Raw genomic sequence first — 23,616 nt, forward strand, 5'->3', positions numbered from 1 at the left:
GTCAGAGCTTTCCTAAGAAACAACTGCTTGATGAAAGATGCTGATTTATGGAACTGTTGATTTTGGACAACCCCTGGAGAGGCCTTGTGTGGGTGTGAGGGACCCTACGGGGGTGACTATACTCTGCACCTTGTGGCAGCTTTCTTTTGCAGAATGCCAAAAGTCAGGGACTCTCCTATTCCACATGCTACTCGCCTCACTCTGAAATCTCCCACGTTCACTGGAAACAATCTCAGACTTCCTGCAAACCAGGAAATATATTAGAAAAATTATAAATACTTTCTTTAAAGTCAGCTTTCCAGATTACCAGATAATTTGGTGACATTCCTCTTCCTCCAGCAAATTTTGATTCTTGGCCCATTTCAGTGTGCCAATGGACATGCAAGGCTTGGGTGGCTCAGAAGAACTGGACCCTTTACCATGAGCTCTTTTTTCACTCAGAAATAGCAATTTAACAAACTGAAGGGAGCAAGGGGGATGTCCAGACATATCTTTAAATCTGTGGTGCACTTTCTTCTGTTGTGTCTCATCTACAATGTGTTCAGCATGATACCTTAAGACAACTCTGTGCCCTAAGAATTTGAGCCAGCTTTGCAATGTGCAGAGGAAGACAGACCAGATAAAGGGGCAAAAATTCCTGCTGCATCAGCAACTCTGCTAATGCACAGAAAGAATCTGTCCCTGAGGAACTGTTTTTTATTACAAGTTAAAAGATTAATCTGGTACTTAAATCCATGTACTAATTAAATCTTTGGCCACCCTGCTGCCTTCTCTCCCTCCCTGTGACACTTACCCCGAACATCAGAGATCTTGATGAACTCTAGCTGCTCTGCAAGTTCTTTCACGACGCGGTCGAGACTTTTGGCATCTGTCTCCAGTGCACTCAGGTCTGTGTCTGTGCTATTGCTCTTCGCTGATAAGGCTGATAGGTTTTCTTCTATGTCAGCTATCTTAACTGTAACATCTGCTGTCAGCTTTCTGTAACACGGGAGGAAGAAGGGTCATACGCCTCATACTTCACTGGAGCATGGTGGCTAGAGATGTTCCCAGCTTCTCCCATGGCAGGACCTGTCTTCCCTCATGGAGCTCCAAGTGATTTGTAACAACCTGTCTACCTAGAATACTGTTTTGTTTCCTTTATTATACAAACCTACTTTTTAATCTACAACACATTTATAAACCCAAAGCACCAAATTGCCCAGAAAACAGCTGCATTGTGTAAGATTAACTGGAGGGAGATTCCAGAGGACTGGAATCATGCTCTTGTACCATGGCAACTGCATAGGTCAGAGTTGAATACTATGATCCATACATAATTTGCTTCGCATCCCACACAGCTCAAATGTAGTTTTGATTACTACGAGCTCATCAGACAGAAATGAACTTCAGGAAGCAGGGAGGGAGGAGCCTTAGTTTTAACACAATGGATTCTTTAAACTCTTCTGTACCGATCCCTCCTCACCAGAGTTTTGAAGGAAAACCTCCTGCTCTAAGCATTCACTCAGTGAGCCATGGAGCAGGCTTTAGCTAGTGGGATAACCCTAAAAGGAAAAGCAAGTGTTACATGTCAAGGCTGCTGTGGAACAGAAGTGGGCATATAAAGCTATTCCCATCCATGGTGATCCTGTCAACGCAAGCATTTCCTCATTCTGAAAGAATCAAGGCAGTATTTAAGATCTAAGATCAATTTACAGCTCTCTCAATAGCCCAACAGTCTGCTGTTTTCCTCCAAAGTCCAGCACTTTCTATACAGCCAGTGAGGAGCAAGAACAGATACACATAAAGTATGTTAGGGAAAAAGCAGCTCCTCAGCTGCTCTGATCTCCCTCAATACACAGAGAGTCCAGAAGCGGCAGCAACCTTCAGCTCTCCAGCAGGAGGGAGGGGAGCTGTAGGACACAAACTATTCCTAATTGAGACATTTGTGCTTTAATCCTTGCCCCTTTGCTTTGTGCAGTTCCCTTCACAATGCACAAGCAAACTGGAGCAGTTGCAGACAGGGCTAGAAAGCCTCTGTAATCCTACTTAATGTTAGGCTGCCCCATCTCCAGACTACCATCTTTTGTATGCTTAGCCCTAAAAGAAAATACAAGGCTTCTACTCTCAGAAAAAAAGGAAACAATTCGTGTTATAAACCTGGTGCTTCCCCCAACACGTGCTCAGAGTGCAGAAAGAAGCCCAAGTTTCCAACTCATCAGCTACACGCGGAAATCCAGGAATTTAATCTCTCCCCCTCTTCATTCTCTCACATAATAGCAGTGTTTGTCCTTTGCCCTGGGGCAGCACAAGGCAAGCATGAGTGACTCCCTGGTAATTAGCTGCCTGGAGAGCAGCGGGAGCAGGACAACCCAGCCCAGCCCGTGGCTGCTGCACTGCTCATGCCTGCCCCAAGAGGTTTCTGCCCAGTGGGAAGGGCACTCACAGCCAGTGCTGAGCGTGGCAAGGTGCTCCAGCAGCCCAGGAGCCACAGCACCCTCACCCAGCCAGAGGAGCCAGAGTGCCCTCAGCCCAGCATGGGGACACCAGTCACCCAAGTAAACCCCAGCTCACTGGAACTCCCACTTCTTCCCATGACAGACTGATCCATGTAACTACAACTGTACTCACTCTGCTTCCTCAAAGAGATTGCCAATGTTCTTCAGGGGCTCTGCTGCTGGATTTTGAGCAATGATGGTTTTAATTTCAGTGAGCTTCTCCTCCAGTGTGTTGAGCATCTGCTGGTACGGACCAGTGACTCCAGTGATTTTGAGGGTATTGGCCCTGTCCAAGAATTGCTGGGTCCTATTAGCCAGCTCACTGATGATCACATCCCAGAGGGCAAAGCACTGGTGGCAGGGCACGCAGTCAGGGAAGAAGCCTGAGTAGCCCCGGGAGCACTTGTCGCAGTGCAGCCCTTCCACGCCTTCATTGCAGATGCACTGCCCAGTGGCACGGTCACACTGAGGGGTCTGGATGCCACGAGGGTTGCAGTCACATGCTGGGAGGAGAAAAAGGCACACGTGAAGGCCATGGAGAGGGAAATGACTGTGATGTTGGCAGGGTGGGGAAAAAATTAGTTATAATAAAGTGGTGAAATGAATACAGATATGGTGGGCAGCATCTCAATTATAAAAAGCTAATTATGGATGTATCACTTCTGTATGGAGGAAGCAAGTGTGAGTGAGAAAGGGGAGAGAGATGGGGAAATAACACTAGGGGACATCAGCATTTGCACATCTTGGAAACAGGAACAATAATGGAGCAAGGATAGACACCATTTGTTGCAAGGTTCAGATGTCAGCTGAATAGCAACTGAAAACAAAGATCCCAGTTTCTCTCCTGCAACGAAGAGTGAGTACAGCAGGGCTCTTGGGACAGGAAAAGAAGTGGCAGGCAGGCACATAGCAGAGGGTTTAAGAGCAAACCATGAGAGAAAAAGGAAAATTGAACTAGGAACAGCCATTTACTGTCTCCTCCAGCAGAGGAGTAACACTCAGGTGAGGAACCCTGCAGATCAAAACCCAACCACTGCCCCTGCACCTCCCACAAACAGCGCACTAAAAGGAGATAACTGATTACACAGCACTTGGTGAAGTGGAGGAGCTCTCTTCTGTGAGGCACTGTGGGTGCTAAAAGTGGAATGAGCTTCCAAGAACAGGACAAATCTACAGAGCAAAAGCCCTTGTGAGATCTTCTAGGCAGAGGTACAAGGACTGGCTCAGAACATGCTCCTGCCATGGACAGTGGGAAAACATTCAGAACACACACTGAGGAGCCTGGCACTGGGCTGACATTTTGGGTATACAGAAAATCAGGAAAAAATCTGGCAGTGAAAAGTAGAATAGAACAAAAATGTGGTCATGGGCAGCCCTGTAGTGTTTGAGGTGTTAAGGACCAAGAGCCTACACACTGTTTGTCACCCTCAATGTCTCTCTCAGTGGAAATGAGGACACTTAACAGATTTATAAATTTTAAAGAATTATTTCACACTGAGCACCAACTTCAGAGTTAGCATTCACACCTTCATGAAACGCATTTCTTTGGCACTAACCCATCGCAGAGAGAAGTTACTCACTTAACTTAGTGATGCACAGTCACTGCTGAAAGCACAGACACGCTCTGTACACAATAATGCTATCAGGAGAAGCATTTCCATGCAGCAAGGCTGCCACTTGACCTCCTTAGTTCCACAGGAGGCAGCAGCAGCAGAGGACATCACCAAAACGCAAAGCTTTTAATAAAGAGATGGCAGCAAGCAACAAAAAGAGAGGCTTTGAAAATATGCATATCATCTACCTATCATTATGGCAGAGTGCACCCAAAACAGGTCAAGCACATGTTCCCTAAACAGGAAAAGGACTGGCATACCTGATAAAACCCCTCACTTACACATCCATTTACCAGGCATTCTTGAAGGAGGTTAAATGGCTCAAAAGGGCCCATAAATCAATTCACACACCCAAAGCAAATGCCCCCTTGAAAATAGGGCAAAACACAAAGCTGTTTTCAACACTGTACATTGTTTGCTTCAATGCCAGAGCACAGTGGTGGTCTTCAGTTCAAAACTTACACAAAGAGCCCCAGCAGAACAAATCGCTCCTCAACAAAACGACTTTCTTGTACAACGTGAATATGATAGGCAAGAGACAAAAATAACTTCTGCTGCCTGCACAATTGAGCAAAACGGTCTTTTGTTCTTTGAACTACACCCTGACAAAAGAGATTGTTTTTACTTTACATCGAAAGTGCTTAAGTAGTCAACTCACCATGGAATATGCTCCCTGCAGGCAAACCGTTGAGTTCCTGTTTGAAGGTCAGTTAACCCTTCTGTCAACTAATAAGGCCCTTGGTATAATGATGAATTGTCCAAATTCCTCTGTATAGAAAGAGGCTAAATGGCATGTGGTTTCTCTCAAAGATCCTGAGGTCTGATCAAGTTACATGAATACTTGCTGCTGGCAAATCAGATCACTATATTTACTTGCAGATTTAAAAGGCTTAATGTGAAGAAAAAAACCCCGTAACTCCATATTGGTAATTCTACTCCTGAATACCTGCATGTTCAGGAAATGCAGATGACATGGCTTTAGTAGCATTTACATGGTAAAGTGCATTCCAAAATCTCTGGAACCAGAAAACACTAGGGAAGAAGAGAAAATAATTTAGGTACTAACATACTGTTTGCAAAGTGAAAACCCAAACTCCACAGCTGCCTGTTGGGGGATGATTAAGAGCAAAGAAGTAATTTATTCTAAATGCAGAGCAACAGTTGGAAGAATACAGTCCTACAAATCTCCCAAACTGAGCTTTCCAGGGAGATGAAATTGTACAAGGCAGCTAGAAACATTACTGTGTTTTACTTCTCCATTTTAAGATTTTTTTATCAAGCTCACAAGCAGGCAATCCTGACTCTAAATTACCTCAGTCCCCTGAATGAAATGTATATAGAATGGCTTTCACAAGTGCTGGTTTCCTATCGCTCTTCCTCCTCCCCATTATCTTCCCAAGACATTTACCATATACAGGACCACACCAGATTTCACCCCTAACCATCTCTAACACCTCTAGTGGATGAGTCGTGTACCTTGTGCCCTGGACACCACCACCAGACATTTTACAGCCCAGCAAGGAGTACATTCAAGGCCACTGAAAAAGAACACCTTCCCTTTATGCCATGGTGGGGATCAAACCCTCTACTCACTGCAGTTGTGGCCAGTTCTCAAGAGAAGGAAAGCAAGCCCAAGCCAAGATAATGTAAAGCCTTCTCCATAGTGAGTAGCACCTTGAGCACTGCAGTCCACCAGGCAAATAGCTCAGTGCCAGCTTTCACCTCCGCCTCAGGAAATGCCTGCCTGCCAAGAACCTGCTGGCTTCAGTCTCTTTGACTGAAGGACATGACTTCATCCTAAAGGAACAAAAGCATAGTGACAGTAGCAGGATGTACGTGAAAGGAAAGGAGGCCCTCCGAGCTGGCACAGACTGGAAAAGACTGGCACGGGACTGGCAAAGAGCTCAGGGAAGAACAACTGAGTTACATATCTATCATTCAGGATGGTGAGTGCACATGTACCAGAAAATTCCTGTCACATTCTAGTATCCCTGCCAATGAACTGGGATGTGAGTACCAGAGATACCTTGATTCCTATCACCCGCTAGAAACAGAGCAAACACCATGGCAGAGTGATGCAGCACATCGTGCCCAGTATCGTGTTTGACAAAAGTACCACCATCACTTCTAGCCACAGCAGAGTTTTTGCTCCTCCAACACCTCCTTTGCTATGTCCAACTATTCCTATGGCCATGGTGTGACTCAGAAGCAGCTCTGTACCCAAGAGGCTAACTCAAACACAACCTTCAAAGTATTGCTTTGCTCAGGAGATTTTGGCTCCAACCAGCACACTCCTAAATCTGATGTAAGACCTGAGTAATACAACACATCCAGTGTTAAGAGTATATCTGGCTAATCTGAACTTTTTCAAGAACAAGAAACACAGGAACATTTAGGGATGCAGATTTGCCTGCAGATGTTTCAGATGTGGCTCAGGAGCTACCAACAGCTTTATACTCTACTTATATGTGGCACAGGGAAAGACAAAGTCCTATAAACACCTTTTATGTCGCTCCCCTATGCTTACATTACAAGAAACTGGAAAAGTAGTTCATTTTGCACTGCAAAATCAAACAGATGTTGAGTTTACTTCAAGATACTTGGATGCCTTGACCACTTTGAGTTGGAAATGCCTTCAAGACAAATGGTTGATTACTCTCCCTTCAAGCAGATGGCCCAAAGCCAAGGTGAAGGGCTGCAAGTTAATGCAGACACGGCTGCTCGCACTGAAGATCAGTGTTAGACAGGCTTCAAATCTCTAAGCAGAGCAGGACATAGCAGTACCTCCCATGGAAAACACAGTGGAGGAAAAGAAGTCTTTTGAAATTGTTGGCCCAAGATTTAAGAGTTTTCAAAGGAGCATTTACTAAATTAAACAATAGGTTTCTGTTTTGAAATGTCATTTTGGAACTGGGCGTATTGTTTTCTTTAAATGAGTGTGTAACTCAATCAACGATTCTTTTGTGACACACTTCAACTTCAGGGAAACCATATTTTTGGAAAAGTTTTAGCCAAATCCTTTAGTCAGGATGTGCTGATTAGCAGATTATGAGGATTGTAGCTGTATCTGTTTACAAATGCACGCGCATGTATGTGCATGCACACACAGAATGTCCATGGGTAATTTCTGTATCACCTTCATCAGTGCATTTCTCCTCCTCCTTTTTCCTGATCCTAAAGATAAAAGTAACACTCAAACATGTATAACAAATGCAGTCATGTAAAAACCTAAGAGGAGAAATCCAAAAGAAGCAAGTAACTAGCTGGAGGAGTTTGCTTTAAGCTCAAAGGGATCTGTGAATTGCTTTATCTTTTACCTACTCTGACAGCTCTGCTATATTTTCCTCTGATTTTAAATATTTAGAAATCACTTCCATTTAAACTACTGTAATTCAATATGCAATATATTTGCACATCACTTAATTTAAACTCAGGAGTGTCAAAGCACTTGGTACTACAGCAGAGGTGACAGAATGGATACTGAATGGCTCTATGAGGACCAGTATCAGTGTTCAATTCTTTACTGAGGAATGCCAGGAACAAACAAGTGTTGTACATCATCCTACGCTGAATAGAAATAATTTTTCCAGAAAAATTTTTTTTACTGCTTGAGACTGAGGGCGGTAAGCATCAAATGTTTAACTCCTCCACAGAAAAAAACACAAAGGTTTTGTTCAAACATGATTTCCTGGCATAATTTCCCAGTGGTAGTGAGGCACTGTGATAAGAAAACTATTCAACAATTTATAAGGTTGAAAGTTTTGCAGAGTTAGCAAATTTCTTCTGAATAATCAGCTATTGATTCAAGTTACCCTGCAAGCATAGTGCTAACTTCTCAGCATTATGATTTTCAGTAGGAATGTTAAGATAAGATCCCAGCCTAAAATTACTGGAGTTGTGCTACATCTTAACATGCTAGCAGACCATGCCAAAAGGATAGTTTTCTGGAAACAATCAATACATTACAGTATTTTATGACCCTAGGTCAATTAAAATTATGAAACTCAAAGTGAAAATTCTATTTTCTTTAGCACAGAATTTGTCTGACTTCCTTTAGGCACTTCTCACAGAAGGAAACAAAACATCTCTGAACACCAAAAACATCTTCCACAAAAGCAGCCTATGTGACTAGTTTAAGATGCAGGTGTTAAATTTTAAGAATACAAAAGTTACTCTTCAATGGCAATAGGGTAATTTTTAGTGAACTGCTGTTCCTGCACCAGCCATATAATACTAAAAACTGAGAAAAACAACATTCTTGTCAATGCATGCAGAGTGCATTTGACAAAAAACATTACTTTTTTTTCATTGTAGTTCAATTAAATTCTGTAATTTTACAGTAAGACTTGATACTCATGTCAACACAGGACATGCTTCTTGTGAAGGGGCTGTAGTAACACCACTTAACTTTCAATCTCACACAGTACCTCCTACTAACTGCACTCTGGTCTGCTCGTTCAATTTATTACAACAGTAATGACAGTAAAATTGTCATCTTCATATTAGATCAAACATAAGCTTTAAGTATCTACTGTGCAAAGGCATTGTTTGAGCTGCATCTGCAGGCACTCCACATCTCAGGCTTCCCAGGAGCCTGGAGCCTTCTGCTGGAGATGTGCTTTGTGGGTTGAAGCTGGTGCAAAACTCAGCATGCTGAGTCCTGCACTTTAGCTGCCAGGCTTTGGAAACGCCCCAGCAGAATGCCTGGGAGACCTGAATTTCATGAACTCTGTAGTGCTATTATTTACTACCTCAGGTAGGATTTTTATGCACACACACACATTCACATGCAGGCTCACGTGGAGCTGCAGAGGAGCTCAAGGCTGGAGCAATGGCAGAAGAGTCCTGCCAAGGAGCTGGCACTGCCTCCAGAGCAAGCAATACTCACAGCACAGCTCCTGCCCACTGTAACCCTCCCAGGAACCTGCACGAGGCCAGAGAGAAATGCTGGGCTCTTCCCCATCTCTATGCCTCTGCTGTGCTTGTTTCAGGCATTATGTTGAATTCAATGAGAGAATGTTGTGCTTTTTCAAAGTTCAGGGAGTAAGCAGTCTCTGAACACCCAGCCAGAGGCTCTCTGTGGTGTGCAATCCCCAGTGGACATTTGTGGGTGCTGAAGTGCAGCCAGTGCTGTGCGTTCAGGATGCTGTCCAAATACAGGCACCCACCTCAGCTGGCCCCATCGGTGTGGTGCCAGTGTGATCCCCATGGACACACAGAGAGGAGACATCAGGTGACATTTTCTCTCCACAGCAGGGGGCACAGACTGTAGCACCCAGACCAGGTACAAAAACCTGCCTTCCCCGGCTTCTGCTTCACCATGTCTGATCTTACCAAGGTTTCTAGAAGAGATGTCACAGGCAGCAGCTGGCAATGGGGGTAGCAGGGAAGAGTGCCCTAGAGCCTGGTATCCCCTGGAGTATACTGAAACCCCAGGTCAGTACATCAACAACTCACTGCTGCTGCAAGTGCCTGAGAACCCATGGAGAGCTGCAGCCCCAGCCTGTCCTAGATGGGCCATTTTGCACATCTCCACACAGATATGTCCAGAGCTTATTGGCAGGCACTTGGGATTTTTTAGTATTGTAAAGCTTGTCAAAGCAATATGAGCAGTATGGTCCCCATTTCTCATCAGAAGCTTGTGTTTCTTGATTCCAACAACCTGAAGACCTTTCGTGCAGAGATCACACATCACTGTCCTTGGAGTAATTGATAAACCCTGTGGTTTCCAACCTTGAGCAGAACCCACTTGCCCTAGAGAGTGGAGGATTCCACACTGGAGTCCTTGAGAGCAATGTCCACACCTCTGCACCGGCTTGGTGAAGACTGTGTCCACACTCACATGGTTCAGAGTTTTTGCAATTCCCCATCCAGATTGGTTCCTATTTTGCTCCTGCACAAAATGTGGCCGTACTGGCTGCTTGGGCCAGCAAGAACACGCCAGGTGGCAAATGCCACGGCAGGAGTCCACATGTTCCCCGCAACTGGAGCAGACATCTTTGTGACAAAGCCCTGTCTCAGTTCCAGCTTCAATGGCTGCAGGCCAGATCTCTGCTATTTTCCAGGGACACTGCTCAGCAGCTCCTTAAATGGCACGGTTTTCCAGTTCGCTTGCAACCCACTTATCCCTGAGAACTGTTACCTGCCCACGCAGCAGCTGCAGGTCTGCCAGCCTGAGCATCACCACTCACTCCCCGGGGCTAAATGAGGGCTGAGAAGTCAATTGTCTTCTTGCCAAGAAAAGATAGGAGACAGGCAGGAGGCACTGACCCCAGCACACCAGGAGAGCCTGCAGCACCACCCGGCTGGATGTGTTCCACGAGCGAGCACATGCTTGGAGCCTGTCCAGAGCATCACACCACAGGCTGCCACTGCTCAGCCCTGGGCACCAGCTCTCCCCACCTGCCACAGAGACCTCCTGTTGGATGCAGTCATGAAGGAAAATCTGCCTTTCCACCTGAGGGAGTCTCCTCTGTCACTAGGGCACAGAAGGGATGATGGACTGGAAGGGGAGTGTTTTACCATCTTACATGGTAAAACAATAGAATAGATTGACTCTTTGCTTCAGAAAAATTAAAACAGGTTTTCATGCATTCAAAAGACAACAGAAACTCCACGAGAGATCAGAAATGAGGCTATGCTGCAAAATCCTGCTGATAAGGTGTGCAGATGGACTCCATCAATAAACCCAGATGGAGAAAACTGATAGCGAAAGATAATCCCTGCCCTGGAGCCAGCAGGGTCAGCACACCCCTTACCATGTCAGAACACACACAGCCTCTCCAAAGGCAGCCTTTCCCCAAGAAACCCAATATGTACTCAGGAACTGGGACAACTCCCCACTCCTTTCATCTGCTGCAGTAACCAAGTAGCTGTGACCTGCCTATCTACCAAGATAATGGGCTCCAAGGTATCTCTATTGTAAGGGATTTATTAAAGACCACAGAAAGCACATTCCTCCCTGCAGAAAAAAATACCTTAATCTATTGCAAACCCTCCTGGCAAAGGCTCCTATTTGAACAGATCAGAGATACAAGTTTGTTCTGGTCTGGACAATGTTTGAAGTTTCTTTTCCAGCTAATGAACAGACTTGTTTATAATGAAAGGACAGAGGCCATCCAGTTTTCTAAACAACCTACTTCACAATGCTTGGTTTTGCAGCATGTAGCTATGGCTAACCCACTGCATGGTCTCTGCTTCCTCCTTTATTTTTATTTGAAATATAAGGAAAGTCTCCTACTAAATAGAAAATCTCCAGTCTCTGTAAGAAGGCACAAGAGACAGGGGTCCTCAGCTACAATTGAAAGGCAAAGGAAACTGGTTTCCAGAACAATTCTCAAACTCAAATGTTTGTAATGTTTTCTTATCATGCTGGCTTACCTGACAGCATTGCAATCTTACCCTTAAGGAAGAGTTGTTTCTAAACAGAGAGATTTGTTTCTAAATAAAGGTCAGACAAGAAAAACACAGACAAGCACAGGCCTGGGTTCCTGCCACATGCCCCATCCTGCAAGGCACCAAAACCCCAGGGCAGAATCCACCACGCCTTTTTCCCTCTTTCCAAGGCTCGAGTGGGCTGCTCCTGGCAGGGGTGTCCCCGTGAACCAGGGTGTGATGGTGTGCCCAGCCACGCAGACATTTCCAAAAGGAGCAGGTACCAGGGTTGGACTCACCTAAGCACTCCACGCCTGGGTCACCCCAGAAGAGCTCCTGGCACTCCCGGCAGGTCCGGCCTCCGAAACCCGGCATGCAGTGGCACTGCCCTGTGAACTGTCAAAGCCAAAAGGCAAACCCATCAGGAGACACGGGCCCCTCAGCAGCTCAACCCTGCAACAGAGCGGGGCCCGAGCCGCGGGCAGGCCCGCGCTCCCTCACCTCGTTGCAGGCGGGGCCCAGGGAGCGCGCGGGGTCGCAGTCGCAGTGCTCGCAGCCGGTGCCGCTGGCCAGCCGCCACGTGTGGGGGGCACAGCGGTCGCACGTCTGCCCCACCACGTTCGGCAGGCAGCGGCACTGCCCCGTGGCCGCCTCGCAGCGGCAGCTCTCCGAGCCCTCGCAGTCGTCCCGGACAGTGCCCAGGTAGTTGCAGACGCACTCTGTGAGGGAAAGAGCATAAAAAACATGGCACCTCCGTGTCAACCTGCCCCCCGCTAACAGATTGCCCTGACTTAGCATCTAGTTTATTCTCTGAGTCCACAGAGGTGTGGGCAGATGCTGGCATGTCCCAATGCCATAGCCAGGCCTGGCTGATCCAACACTGCTCAAGAGCCCTCCTCATGTCCTACAGCTGGCCACCTCTACAGCTTCTGCCCCAGCACACAGAATGTCACAGGAGTCCCTCATTCCACCAGCCCACCCCTCCCTGCTCCTCTCCATTCCTCCCTCTGTACAAGCAAAGCCCAGGTCTGCCCAGCTCTCCTCAGTCAGCTATGGTGACAAATCTGCTTGAAGTGCTGAACCGGCCAACAGCGAGCTCACCTGCTCAGTGACCCGCCTGTCCTGCTGGGCTGTGCCTGATGCCGCAGGAGAAGTGGCCTCCCCACCACCCATTTCAGCTTCCTACCACAGCTTCATTCCCACTACCCAACCACACCTGCAGGGACCCTGTGTAAACAAAAGCCAAACCCTCCTCCCACCACCTTATCACTGGAAAAGATATAAACAGAGACCATTATCAAGAGGGTAAGAAGCCCCCCTCCTGCAAAATCCTCCCTCCTTTCAGCAAATGTAAATGATGTCTCTGAGCTATGTCTCAAAGGTAAAGAGCCAGGAGCTCCACCCAGCTGCAGGGCAGCTGCAGACAACTCCAGGTAGAAGTAATAAGGTTTTTCCTCCACCTCAAATGTTCCCAGGTAAAAAGCATTTAGCTGTCCACTGCTGCCCCTGACAAGGCAGGTGCTGGGGCAGCAGCTGTGCCTCACACTCACTTCTGCAGTCCTGCTGCAGGGCACTCCCGTAGTAGCCCTCTCTGCAGAGGTGGCAGTTTTCACCCTCGGTGTGATAGAGGCACTTCATGCACGCTCCGCTCCTCTTGTCGCAGGCCTCTGGGTCAGTGGTGTCGATGTTGTTGTTGCACTGGCACGGCTGGCAGGCGCCACCGACCTCATCGGGGCTCCCAAAGAAGCCAGACGCACATTCATCACATCGACTGCCTGTTTGAACAAACAGGCACAGTGGGAATGGCCATCACGGCTCCCTGTGCGCAGCCCGCGATCGGCAAGGCAATAAAGACCATTCATGGGGGGGCATTAACTGGATCATGTTTAAAGAAATAGAGACAGCGCTTGGTGAGACCATGGCAACTTGGTGCAGAGCACTGATGGTACCACCCAGGACAGCAAGGCATGCTGCTCATCCCCTCAATTCCAGTGCTGTCCTGTCAACCCTTTGCTCAGCAGCAGTCATCTCACTGCTGCAGATGAAGTTCATGGTCATGCTGGCACCACCCACACAAACCACTCTGCCCTGGCACCTTCTAAGTGAGGCAACCCCCTGCAACAACCCACTGATGCTGGTGCTGTGGTCACATCTAACCCACATGAACATATTCTCTCCCTGAGAGGTTCAACCCAGCCAGCCACCCCTCCATAGTCCCACCAAGTACCTATGTATCCCACGCTACAGACACACACGACTTGCAGTGTGACTGGATCCTGGTAACAGCCACTGGCAAACTGACGTCCACTCTCGGGGCCGTCAGGGCAAGGGCAGGGGCGGCAGTGGTCACCTGATCCCAGGATGGGGTCTCCATAGTAGCCAGCCTGGCACCTGCACAACAGAGTACACGGCATGCAGGGACTGCAGGCAAACACACTGCAGCCTAGCTGCAAATAAGCTCAGATTTTATACCACTGTGAAGAAGCAAAGGGCAGAAACATCCTTATAGCTCTCCCTTACCACTCACACTCCTAGCAGCTGTGTCCTCAGACACAAATTTGCCTGGTTTACACCAGCATAGGAGCAGGACACCGAAGGCTGGACATAGCCCTGCCACTGCAACACCTCTCAGAAGGCTTGCAATGGCTCACTGAAGGCCAGGGGTCCTGCAGCGTGCTCTTGATCATTTATGCAGACACAGGCTGTGGGCAGGGAAGAGGGGATCCCCACTCCCATCAATCTCCAGGAACACAAGTGCTTCTCTGACTCCCCGGGCCCAGGGACTTTTGCTGTGGCTTAACACCTGCCTGAGCACCAACACCAGAGAGGAAGAGCTGAGCTGCTGCACCCACACTGCTGCGGGGAAGGAGAGGGGCCAGGCAAAGGGCACACGTGCCGTACCTCTCACAGTTGTGTCCAGCTGTGTGGTCCCGGCAGCTCAGGCACTCCCCGGTGTAGGGGTTGCAGTCATCAGCATGGCCATTGCAGTGGCAGGGCTGGCAGCTGGGGAAGCCCCAGAAGCTGGGCAGGCAGCGGTCGCACTGCCGCCCGTACACCCCAGGGAAGCAGTGGCACTGGCCCGTCTCCACATCACAGAAGGCGTTGTAAGAGCCTCGGGCGTGGCACTCGCACGCTGCAAGAGAGTGGGAGAGGGGCTGAGTTTCCATGACCAGCCATAACCTCAGGGCCCCAACCACAGCACAGCCCAGAGCCAAGGGTTTAACATACGTCGGCATCCACTTGGCCCAAAGCCAAAGGTGCCAGGGGCACATCTGTCGCACTGTCTTCCAACAACGTTGGGACGACACTGGCACTGTCCTCCATTGGGGTCACACACCGAACTCAGGGAGCCCTGCGGGTCACACTGGCATGCTGAGCAGAGAAAAACATTGGAGAAAGTGAGCACTGTGGCACAGGACACATGAATCCCCTGCCTCATCCCATGTCTTCCCCATGCACACTGCTCTGCCTGCAAGCGCCATCCAGCCCCCAGGCACAGTTTGCCCTATGAGTAGATGGTTACGTACATAATGCAGTCTCATGCAGTAGAGCAGAAATGCTGAATATTATGTTCTTGCAGACATCTGTCATGGGAGTTTTCACAACACTCCTGCTGTTTTCCAAACACCGGTATCTTTGGAAAGTTTCCCAAGCGCTGTTCGTGACCACGTCTTCGCCTGAGCCTCCCACTGTGAATATGTCCAGCGATTTGCAGTATGGCATGAGAACAAGCTACAAAACAATTTTACAACGACGAAGTGTCACTACTTATAAATAGCCTCCACCAAAATTGTGAAAATTTAGTATCATCCCAGTTTCTAACTTTTTTCTGGCTAAAAAGGAAACAGCCAGACAGAATTTGGAAGGTAAATGACAGTATTTCTCTAGTTTTGGTGGAATACTTCTGGTATCTGACAAATTCTTACCAAATCTACCAAATCCTACCAATTCTAAAGAAGAAGATTGACACTGACATTGATTTTCATGACTGACATGACACACATGAGCCTCCCCAAAGAAACTACAGGTCTGTGGACTAGCTGCAGTCCTGCAAAATACCTCAAAAGCCTCTCAGCAGAAAAACAGCTCACATACTTTGAGGAACTTTTGAAGAAACCTATGCTGTATTACATTGTTCAGCTGAAATCTGACTTCAGCTGTAAGGAACAATGCTGCAAAATACTACTTTGAATTTACATGGGGGGAAATGCAAACTTCCAGGCTTTTAAGAGCATCCCTGCAATAAGTTCTGCTCACAGAGTCAATGAGTGTGTATGGGTTCTCAGTCTCTGTATCCACTGAGGAGTACTGGGCCAGCTCCAGGCGGATGGTGTAATTCAGCCCCTTCTCGAAGCACACGGGCCGCGGGAGAACAACGTATCTGAATGAGGAACAGGAAACAAAAACAGCCCTTACTTCAAACGCACGGCACCATAAAGCCTTTCAGGTGCCCCTATAGAGCAATCAAGATAACAGAAAGCAGCCAAGACCTGACAGAACAAAAGCTGCGACGTGAGAGAGGCAGTTTGGAGGTTTATGGAAGTCAGAACCGGAAAAGGTTATCAGCAAGGTAAAGAGTCAAACCAGTGTTCACTCACAGGCTGTGCAAACACCTCCCCCTCCCTCTGCTCAGTGAGCAGACCATATCAGAATATGAGAATAAACTGAGTCTACAGACACATTACTAAATGTGATTTTTATAACCCACTAGAAATTTTCACCTATTTTCACAGAGGTTGCAACAAACTGAAAATATGACATTATTGTACTTCAATTTTTAAATGTTCTATTTTTTCTCTCCTTTTTCCCATCCAGTTATACCAACCTGGATCCAGGTGACAGTGAGACCACTTGATTATCGTCATCAGGAACTGTGTTGCCACACCGACTACCTGTGGGAATCTTGCCTGGGCGTGAGACACTGATCACAGCTTTTTCCCACTGATCAGGCAACTAGGGAAAAAAAAAGGCTCATCAGTATCAAGTAATAATCATAAACTCCTGGAAGGATCCAGAGCTCAGGCCAGGAAAAGTGTGAGCACAGACAGGGTGGTCAGAGTGCTTCAGGGAGGATGGGGCTACAGCAACAGGGGGTTTGGTGACTCCTCTCCCCTCACCTCTGGGTCCTGTATCTGAGTATTCACTACAGTTAGTTGCTGCCAACAGGCAAGGAGATGGAGGGATTTTTCTCTTTCCCTTCATTCTGTGAATTATCAAAGCCATCGGCTTGCCAACTCTTGGCTGCAGGCATTCAACATCCAAGATGGGCAATTCGCTTCCTAAGGTGCACAATGCCCATCTGATCTGGCCAATAACAAATTTACAGTCTAATCTGCCCTGATGGGACTTGTCACTTTTTAACTCGCTCATTAAATAGGTGCCGAAACAATGCAGTAGCAAAACAAACTCTAAAGCAAACAGTACTAGAAACAGTCAATATAATTTTGGATTTTCACACATCTCGGACTTTTAACTGAGCACCTGTCCTTCTCTTTGAGCCCTGATGACTCCTTGAAGTGCCAGGCTCATGCCAGCTGGGCAGCAGGACAGCCAGCACCTGTGGGGAGGCAGCAATGCCCATCCTCACAGACCCACCTGCGGCTCGTAGCGGATCAGAACATCATACTCCATGGAGTAGGGGATGTTGTCAATGTGGAACTCCAGGTAGGCCCCCTCAGGGACCCTCACAAATCCTATGCCTGTCCACGACGGTGTGCGGTCTGGTGTGTACTGGCGCTCTATTATGCTCACTCCCTACAAAACAGGGAACAGATATTTCAGTACTGATCCAGTACATTTGCAAGTCTCATGGGAGTACGTGAAGCGCGGGGCTCTTCTGGATTGTAGCATCCACTGCTGGCATCCCAGACAACACAAATTCTCTTTGAAATCCATACATGTGCACAGTATTGCTCTTTCACTTAACAACATTACAAATGCAAGAGAGATAAGAGTCCACAACTCTTCATTTATTTCTCTGCTATGGTGCAGAATTAAATTTAAAAACTTGCTGTGAGTAACTAATTCACCAGCTCTGACATCTCATTAACCATACAGATTTCCACATTGTACTTGTAGCAGTAGGATTTACTGCAGTGGCAGATCACTGTTCCATTAACCATCCAAGGCTGAGTGCTAATTGCTCCCTGACTACACCAGGCTGTTTCAAACCAAACTGCTGCTCAAAATAATATTGGAAAAGCAGATTGTGGCTTTAATGAGCAGGGTATCACTACAGAGCAGAGATCCTAATCATTGATAGGTATTTCCTAGCCAAATCAAGACATGGTCACCCTTTTCAGTCTCAGGTTTTTTATCTGTTTTTTATATAAAGCAAAGAAGAAGAAAAATGTAACAGAAAATAGAAACATGAAGCTCAAATTTCCTGTTTCAAATGTATCTGTATCCACAAATAGTTCTCTCCACAGAACAACATCCTGTGCATTCCTAAGGAAGCTGCTTCAGTAGAAAGGGATAAAATGCTAGGAAATGTCTACATATATACGTATCACTTCAGGATGTCCCTTCATGTATTCTCATACTCTTTGAACAGAGCCTGACTGTAAGTTATTAGCCTTTGGCTTTGCACAAAAATCAGAGCTCCTCAGAAAGGGTGGCAGGCAGGATGTGAGTAAGGACATTGGGGGCTTGGCATTGCCTATCAATCCCTACAACTCTGTGCCACTGCATTTTGTCCTGTGCTGGGTCCCTATCTGTGAATTTGGAGTTTTATTCTATCATCAGATTTGTGAGAAAGCTTTTTAATATTGATGGTTTTTTCAATTGTTTGTTCTCAAGGTTTCAAAAGGCAAACCAGCAGCACATCCCCTTGCTCTGTTTGGCAGGGTGGATTTTTGTGCTGGGCTTCTCCATCCCTGAGTCTTGGAGGGCCTCAGGTACCACCTCTCCAGCTGGGCAGACACAAATGCACCAAAAACCCTGTGCCAGCTCATGTGCCCTCTGCTGTGGTACAACTTCTGCTCTGTGCTGCCTTCCCTTTCTGCAATTATATGACAGCAAAAACTCCTCAGTCTTGGCTGAAACTGCAAAGTGGCTGCATTTTGCTTAAAATAAATAAATTAGAGCACCAAGTACCCTGATTGTAGGCAGGAAAGGATCTGCTGCTTTACAGAAACCATTATTTCCATCTCCCTGTCTCCTTGCTGGAGGCAAAAGTGATTGATATAATCACCTAGCTGCTGTTAATGAATTGAAAGCAAGGCTGTGTGATGGGCAAGAGAAAGAGCCAGAAACCCTGCTATACCATGCCAGCAGGCAAAACAAGCTAGAGGCAACCTCACTTACAAAAATAGTATTTTGCACAACCAATATGGTTTTAGTCATTAATAAAATATATGTTACTGATGTACAGAAACTATAAAAACTGTGGCAATGTGCTTAAATGTGTACTTTGTTCACTCCCAGTGAAATGGCACCAGAGAGAAGAGCCAGTGTCTGTGTCCACCTCTCTTGACATAAGAGAAGAAGTGGATGTGGTGGGCTACAGAGAGGGATGGTGACAGAAAACTAACTGTACAGTCATAATCAAAAAAACAGGTTTAAAAAAAATTACAATTCCTCCCCCCTCAATTACTCCATTATTTATTGATACTAAGATTGAAAAGCTACAGGTTAATGGTTTTCTGATACATTTCAGTTTTGTGTTTTCCACATTTTAATTGCAAAACACACAGAGTACAAAAGACACTTCCAAGAGCCAACTGGTGAAACAACATTCCCACAGCTCTCCAGACAGCCCAGACCACTGAAACTGCTACTCACAGGACCCAAGTTGGCTTCCTCTGCCTCGTAGATGTAATGATCAAGTGAAATGAAGTAATAGCCAGGCTCCACCTGGTTGCACTGACGTCCAAACATGTGGGGCCGGCATTCACACTGGCCAGATTCACTCGAGCAGCTAAAATGGAAGAGAATGAATTTACAACAGATCTTGGCTATGCTGAGACAGTGATGGAGCTATGACATTTTTAAACGACACAGGAAGAGAAGCACTTCTGAACACAGCACACAGGAGAGGCTCTCGGGCTCTGCAGCTGGGCCACCTGCACTACCAACCCAGTAGCACAGTCTCAGGTACAGACCTGGCTCAACCCAACCAGCACTCTCCAAAACAACAAATCCAGGCTCAGGCTGGAAGCAAGCACGAACCAGGAACATTTCCAGTAGGCAGTTTAAAACTAGTTTCCTCTGTTTGGATGGCAAGAGGATTTCATGCTATGGATGCAGTGATTTAGTGGGACACAGGAGTTCTGGGAGCTTTACTTGCTACCAGACCTAGCCAACAGGCACATCTGCCCTGAAGCCAAGGGCAGCCTTTGGCTCCAAGCTTGCAAGCCACACAGGCAGTGTATCTGTTTGTATGGTCTCAGACAGAGCAATAACATGCAGGATCCTACGTGCCCCAGGATGCTGAGCTGCTCTCACTTGCTGCAAAGCATCCAGACAGGTCACCATCAGCAGCTACAGTGGGGTGAAACCACCCCTGGCTGCTTTACAGTAGGACAGACCCAACCAGTGACATGGGGCAGTCAGGGCCATCACCAGAAGGTCTGTCCAGAGTGACACACAGATTTCCCCTTCTTTCATAATGAGCCATTTTCTTTACTCAATACAGCCCTATCCCCAAACTGCCTTTGGCTGTGTTATTGTCCCTAGAGTCTGTCCTGCATCATAAAGAACCTTTAAGAACATTTTGCACACACCCAATCACACTTCTTGAAAGGAAGGTTTTTTGGTCCACCAAAATACACTTCTTTCTTTAAATCTGAGTGGGACTTAGAAACATTTTCTAAAGGTAAATGCCTCTGGTTTCCATGAACATTCTCCAGATTCCTCAAGTCCCCAGACAAAGAGTAATTTTAAACTTAAACTGGTTTTGAAGTTGCAGAGATTCTCTTAAATGTTCACTTTGAGAAGCCAGAAGTGCCTTAGCTGTCCCAGAAGAGGAGCTGGGAAGCATCCCCTCCGGGGAGGCAATAACTCCACCACCTGGGTTACACCACAGGGATGAATTCTGGGCGAGGCACAGCATCCCACACCTTGAGCAGGAGCCAGAAAGCAGCAATTCAGCAGCTGAGGAGAGGAGCCCCGAGGAGAGCAAAGCTCTCCCTTCCTGATGACGTGAGAGAGCGGAGTCAGGAGCCAGAGCTGGGCTTTGCGGTCCTCCTGCGGCTGGAGGAAAGCACAGCTGCTGCCTGCCCATGCCAGGACACTGCAGTCCCCTCCCCACTCGCTTTTGCAATCGTGGGCTCAGTGCATGGGAAACGGGCTGGGCCATGGCTGGGCTGTTACCCCACAGCCCTGGAAGCAGCTGTGCTGGGGGAGCTGTCATGGGCTGTGTGGTGTAACCCATCTGTGCGCAGGGAGCAAGCACGGGGGAGTAAATAATCCCTAACATCCACACTGCTGTCTGCCAAGGGCTAATCATTCACTCGGGAGCAGACAGCAGAGACGGCCCCTGGGACATTCCCACGGCAATCCCTGGTGCAGATGGGGTGTCCGTAGGCTGTGATGACCTATGGAGACACACCAAGATGAGTCCCACACTCCCCCAGTGTGGTCCCACGGGCTTCAGTGGGAAACAGTTCTCTGACCCCCTTGGGACACTTCCGTGGCTTTAGACAAAAGCATGACATTTCAAAGGGTTTGTGGAAGGAAGAGGAGAGGGGAAAGAAAAAAAGGAGCCAAAGAACATGGTGCTATTGACAAGCCAGAGGTTGGACACACACCTAGCACACAGAGAACTGCTCTGGTCAGAGAAGCAGGCTGGCTACCCAGCATCCCATTGACAGGGCATCTAAGCTACAACTTTCCATGCTGATGCTGATGGATACATATTCAAAATTTACAATTTTCTCTAAAAAATGTCCATCTCCCCAGTGGGCAGTTCCAGGTCCACATCCTACTCCATGCAGCACCACTGGGGGCAACAGCAGACCAGTGCAGCTAGCATGCTTCCCTTAACACCACTGGGCAGAGAGATTGGCAAAGGGTGATTTGGGAGCAAAGTAAGACCAGCATATCCATGTCACTGTCCCTGCCCACATCATGCCCGAGTCCTGCTTTCATCCTGTAAGAGCAAAGCTTTGACATGGACCATACCCTGGGTTACAGCCAAGACAGAGCTTAATCCACACCTAGTTCCTACCATGACTGACAAAGGCAGAGCTACGCTAAAAACAGTTTTACACGTTCACTTGCACCAGTGGCACAAACAGAGGTTGCTAAATACAGAAAAGACATGGATGCCCCTGCCACCTTTGCTGCAATCAAGGTCTACCACCTTCTGAAGCAGAAAGATGGGTATCAAACATCCTCCCCCAGAGCACAATGAGCCCTGGATGCTGTGGTTCCAAAATCATGAGGCTGGGTGAGTGATTACAGGAGAGGAACTGGGCTGAGACTCACTTGTTGTTCAGCGCTCCCCCCTGGTCGCAGTCGCAGGGCCGACACCCGTCCATGTCATTGCTCAGGCCCCAGTGCTCGGGCTGCAGGAGGAAACATCACCAGCACTGTAACCTGCTGCAGACTTAGCTCCATCTAACCCAAAGGCACAGTTTTAAACACTCAGCACACCCATGGATCCTGCTGCGCTGGTTGTGGGTCTACCCCACAAGCACCAACAGCACTTCCCTACCTGCTTCCCTCCCACCTTGCTGACCATTTCAAGGACAAGAGAGCCACATGGGGCAGTGGGTATTTGTGTAGGGCACTGCCCTTGCAGGGCTGCTACTCTGCAACTTGCTTGCTGGATAGACAGACAGACAGACTTGTTTGGTTTTTCCATGCAGTTCACTGCTAGATAAGAGTTTCTCAGTGTTTGTACAAACACATCCAGTTATCTGACAGTGTGTTTCTATAACACTCCAGCATGCATAAACACATGGAAATGTATTTGTGTGAAATAATCCCTGCCTAAAATAATGGCCTGTTTAGGAAGCAATTTTTTTGGTAACACTATTTCCCTGACCATTTTGTCTTTCACCCCAGCAAGGAATTCAGCAGAATTGCCCTAGATCCCTCATTTTTAGAGCAACCACAGGTATCCTAATGTCTCACTCCTTATGGTTCCAGGAATTAGACTGGATGTTCCTGTCTGCCTTGACATGCATCCCAGCTCCCCAAAACACAGCACACTTCATGGCTCCTGACATCTCAAGGTGCCCTGTACAGCCTGAATGCCAGGGGCATGGGCTAGCAGGCAGCCAGAGACAGTGGCCAGCACCTTGCTCCATGCTTCCCACACTCCAACCTCCCTCACACCAGTTTCTCCTAAATGATTTTACAGTGAACTACTTGCCAGACATTGATTGCACTGCTTTCCTGTCACCAGACGCTTACAATAGCAGTTTCCTGTCTCCGAATCACAAGGATTGCCCCCAGGGTGGGTACCCAGAGGATTACACGCACAAGCTACATTGGGAAATACAAACAGGCAGGTCAAAAGCATATTAAAATAGGCAGGTAAAAAACATATTTTAATGTCTATATTTAAATTGAACACTGTCCAAAAATGTGACTCCGATATTTTAGACAGTGTTCAACTTAAGTCATATTTTAGACATGTTCAACTTAAATATATACAATGAAGTTTCCCCTGAATTCCCCATTACAGAAATTAATTTCATTCTTTGCCCACCACCCATCCCAGTAAAACTTCCCTGGCCTAGAGACTCATCATTGAAAAGAAATAAGGAGGATTATACCATTTCCACTGAATACACTAGAAGGATCAAATGGCAAACTGCATTTCAAGGGTTGATGGACTCCAAGCTCATCAAATCTACACTAATGTTTTTCCTTTAGCCAAAACATGAAAAAAAGGAAAAAAAATCCATCCTACAAACCAACTTCTCCTGGCACTAACAGTTCCTCAAAGAGCTTTTGGTCACACGTAAAGGAACATATGTTTTTACTCACACTGACAGCCCGCTGGGTCATCAGCACTCAGGCCATAGAAACCTTCTTTGCAGAGGTCACAACGCTCCCCCTCGACAAATAATTTACAACGGCACTGTCCAGCAATGAGGCCGGTGGAGAAATCAGTGTAGCGGTCGCAGATCCCACCATTCTGGGAGCCAGCTGGGTCACAGTTGCAAGCTAAGAAGGAAGCGTCACACGTGTTTTATTAACTG

The 23,616-nt window shown here is 47.2% G+C and overlaps 1 protein-coding gene across 1 annotated transcript in view; it reads right to left on the reverse strand.

The window, feature by feature from the left end:
* Nucleotides 1-23,616, reverse strand: part of LAMB1 (laminin subunit beta 1) — a 42,387-nt gene that overhangs the window by 7,766 nt on the left and 11,005 nt on the right. Inside the window, exons 10-25 of the mRNA XM_064422055.1 lie at nucleotides 23,402-23,581; nucleotides 22,782-22,894; nucleotides 21,890-21,969; nucleotides 19,244-19,379; nucleotides 17,057-17,215; nucleotides 16,287-16,414; nucleotides 15,719-15,842; nucleotides 14,989-15,193; nucleotides 14,690-14,833; nucleotides 14,363-14,594; nucleotides 13,689-13,852; nucleotides 13,012-13,236; nucleotides 11,963-12,180; nucleotides 11,761-11,857; nucleotides 2,608-2,977; nucleotides 794-978 (exon numbers count right to left, since the gene is read on the reverse strand). Of these exons, the coding sequence (XP_064278125.1) occupies nucleotides 794-978; nucleotides 2,608-2,977; nucleotides 11,761-11,857; nucleotides 11,963-12,180; nucleotides 13,012-13,236; nucleotides 13,689-13,852; nucleotides 14,363-14,594; nucleotides 14,690-14,833; nucleotides 14,989-15,193; nucleotides 15,719-15,842; nucleotides 16,287-16,414; nucleotides 17,057-17,215; nucleotides 19,244-19,379; nucleotides 21,890-21,969; nucleotides 22,782-22,894; nucleotides 23,402-23,581 (2,760 nt within the window). The remainder of the gene's footprint in view (nucleotides 1-793; nucleotides 979-2,607; nucleotides 2,978-11,760; nucleotides 11,858-11,962; nucleotides 12,181-13,011; nucleotides 13,237-13,688; nucleotides 13,853-14,362; nucleotides 14,595-14,689; nucleotides 14,834-14,988; nucleotides 15,194-15,718; nucleotides 15,843-16,286; nucleotides 16,415-17,056; nucleotides 17,216-19,243; nucleotides 19,380-21,889; nucleotides 21,970-22,781; nucleotides 22,895-23,401; nucleotides 23,582-23,616) is intronic.

The sequence above is a fragment of the Passer domesticus genome, chromosome 5 (genome assembly GCF_036417665.1).
Source record: "Passer domesticus isolate bPasDom1 chromosome 5, bPasDom1.hap1, whole genome shotgun sequence".
NCBI lineage: Eukaryota > Metazoa > Chordata > Aves > Passeriformes > Passeridae > Passer > Passer domesticus.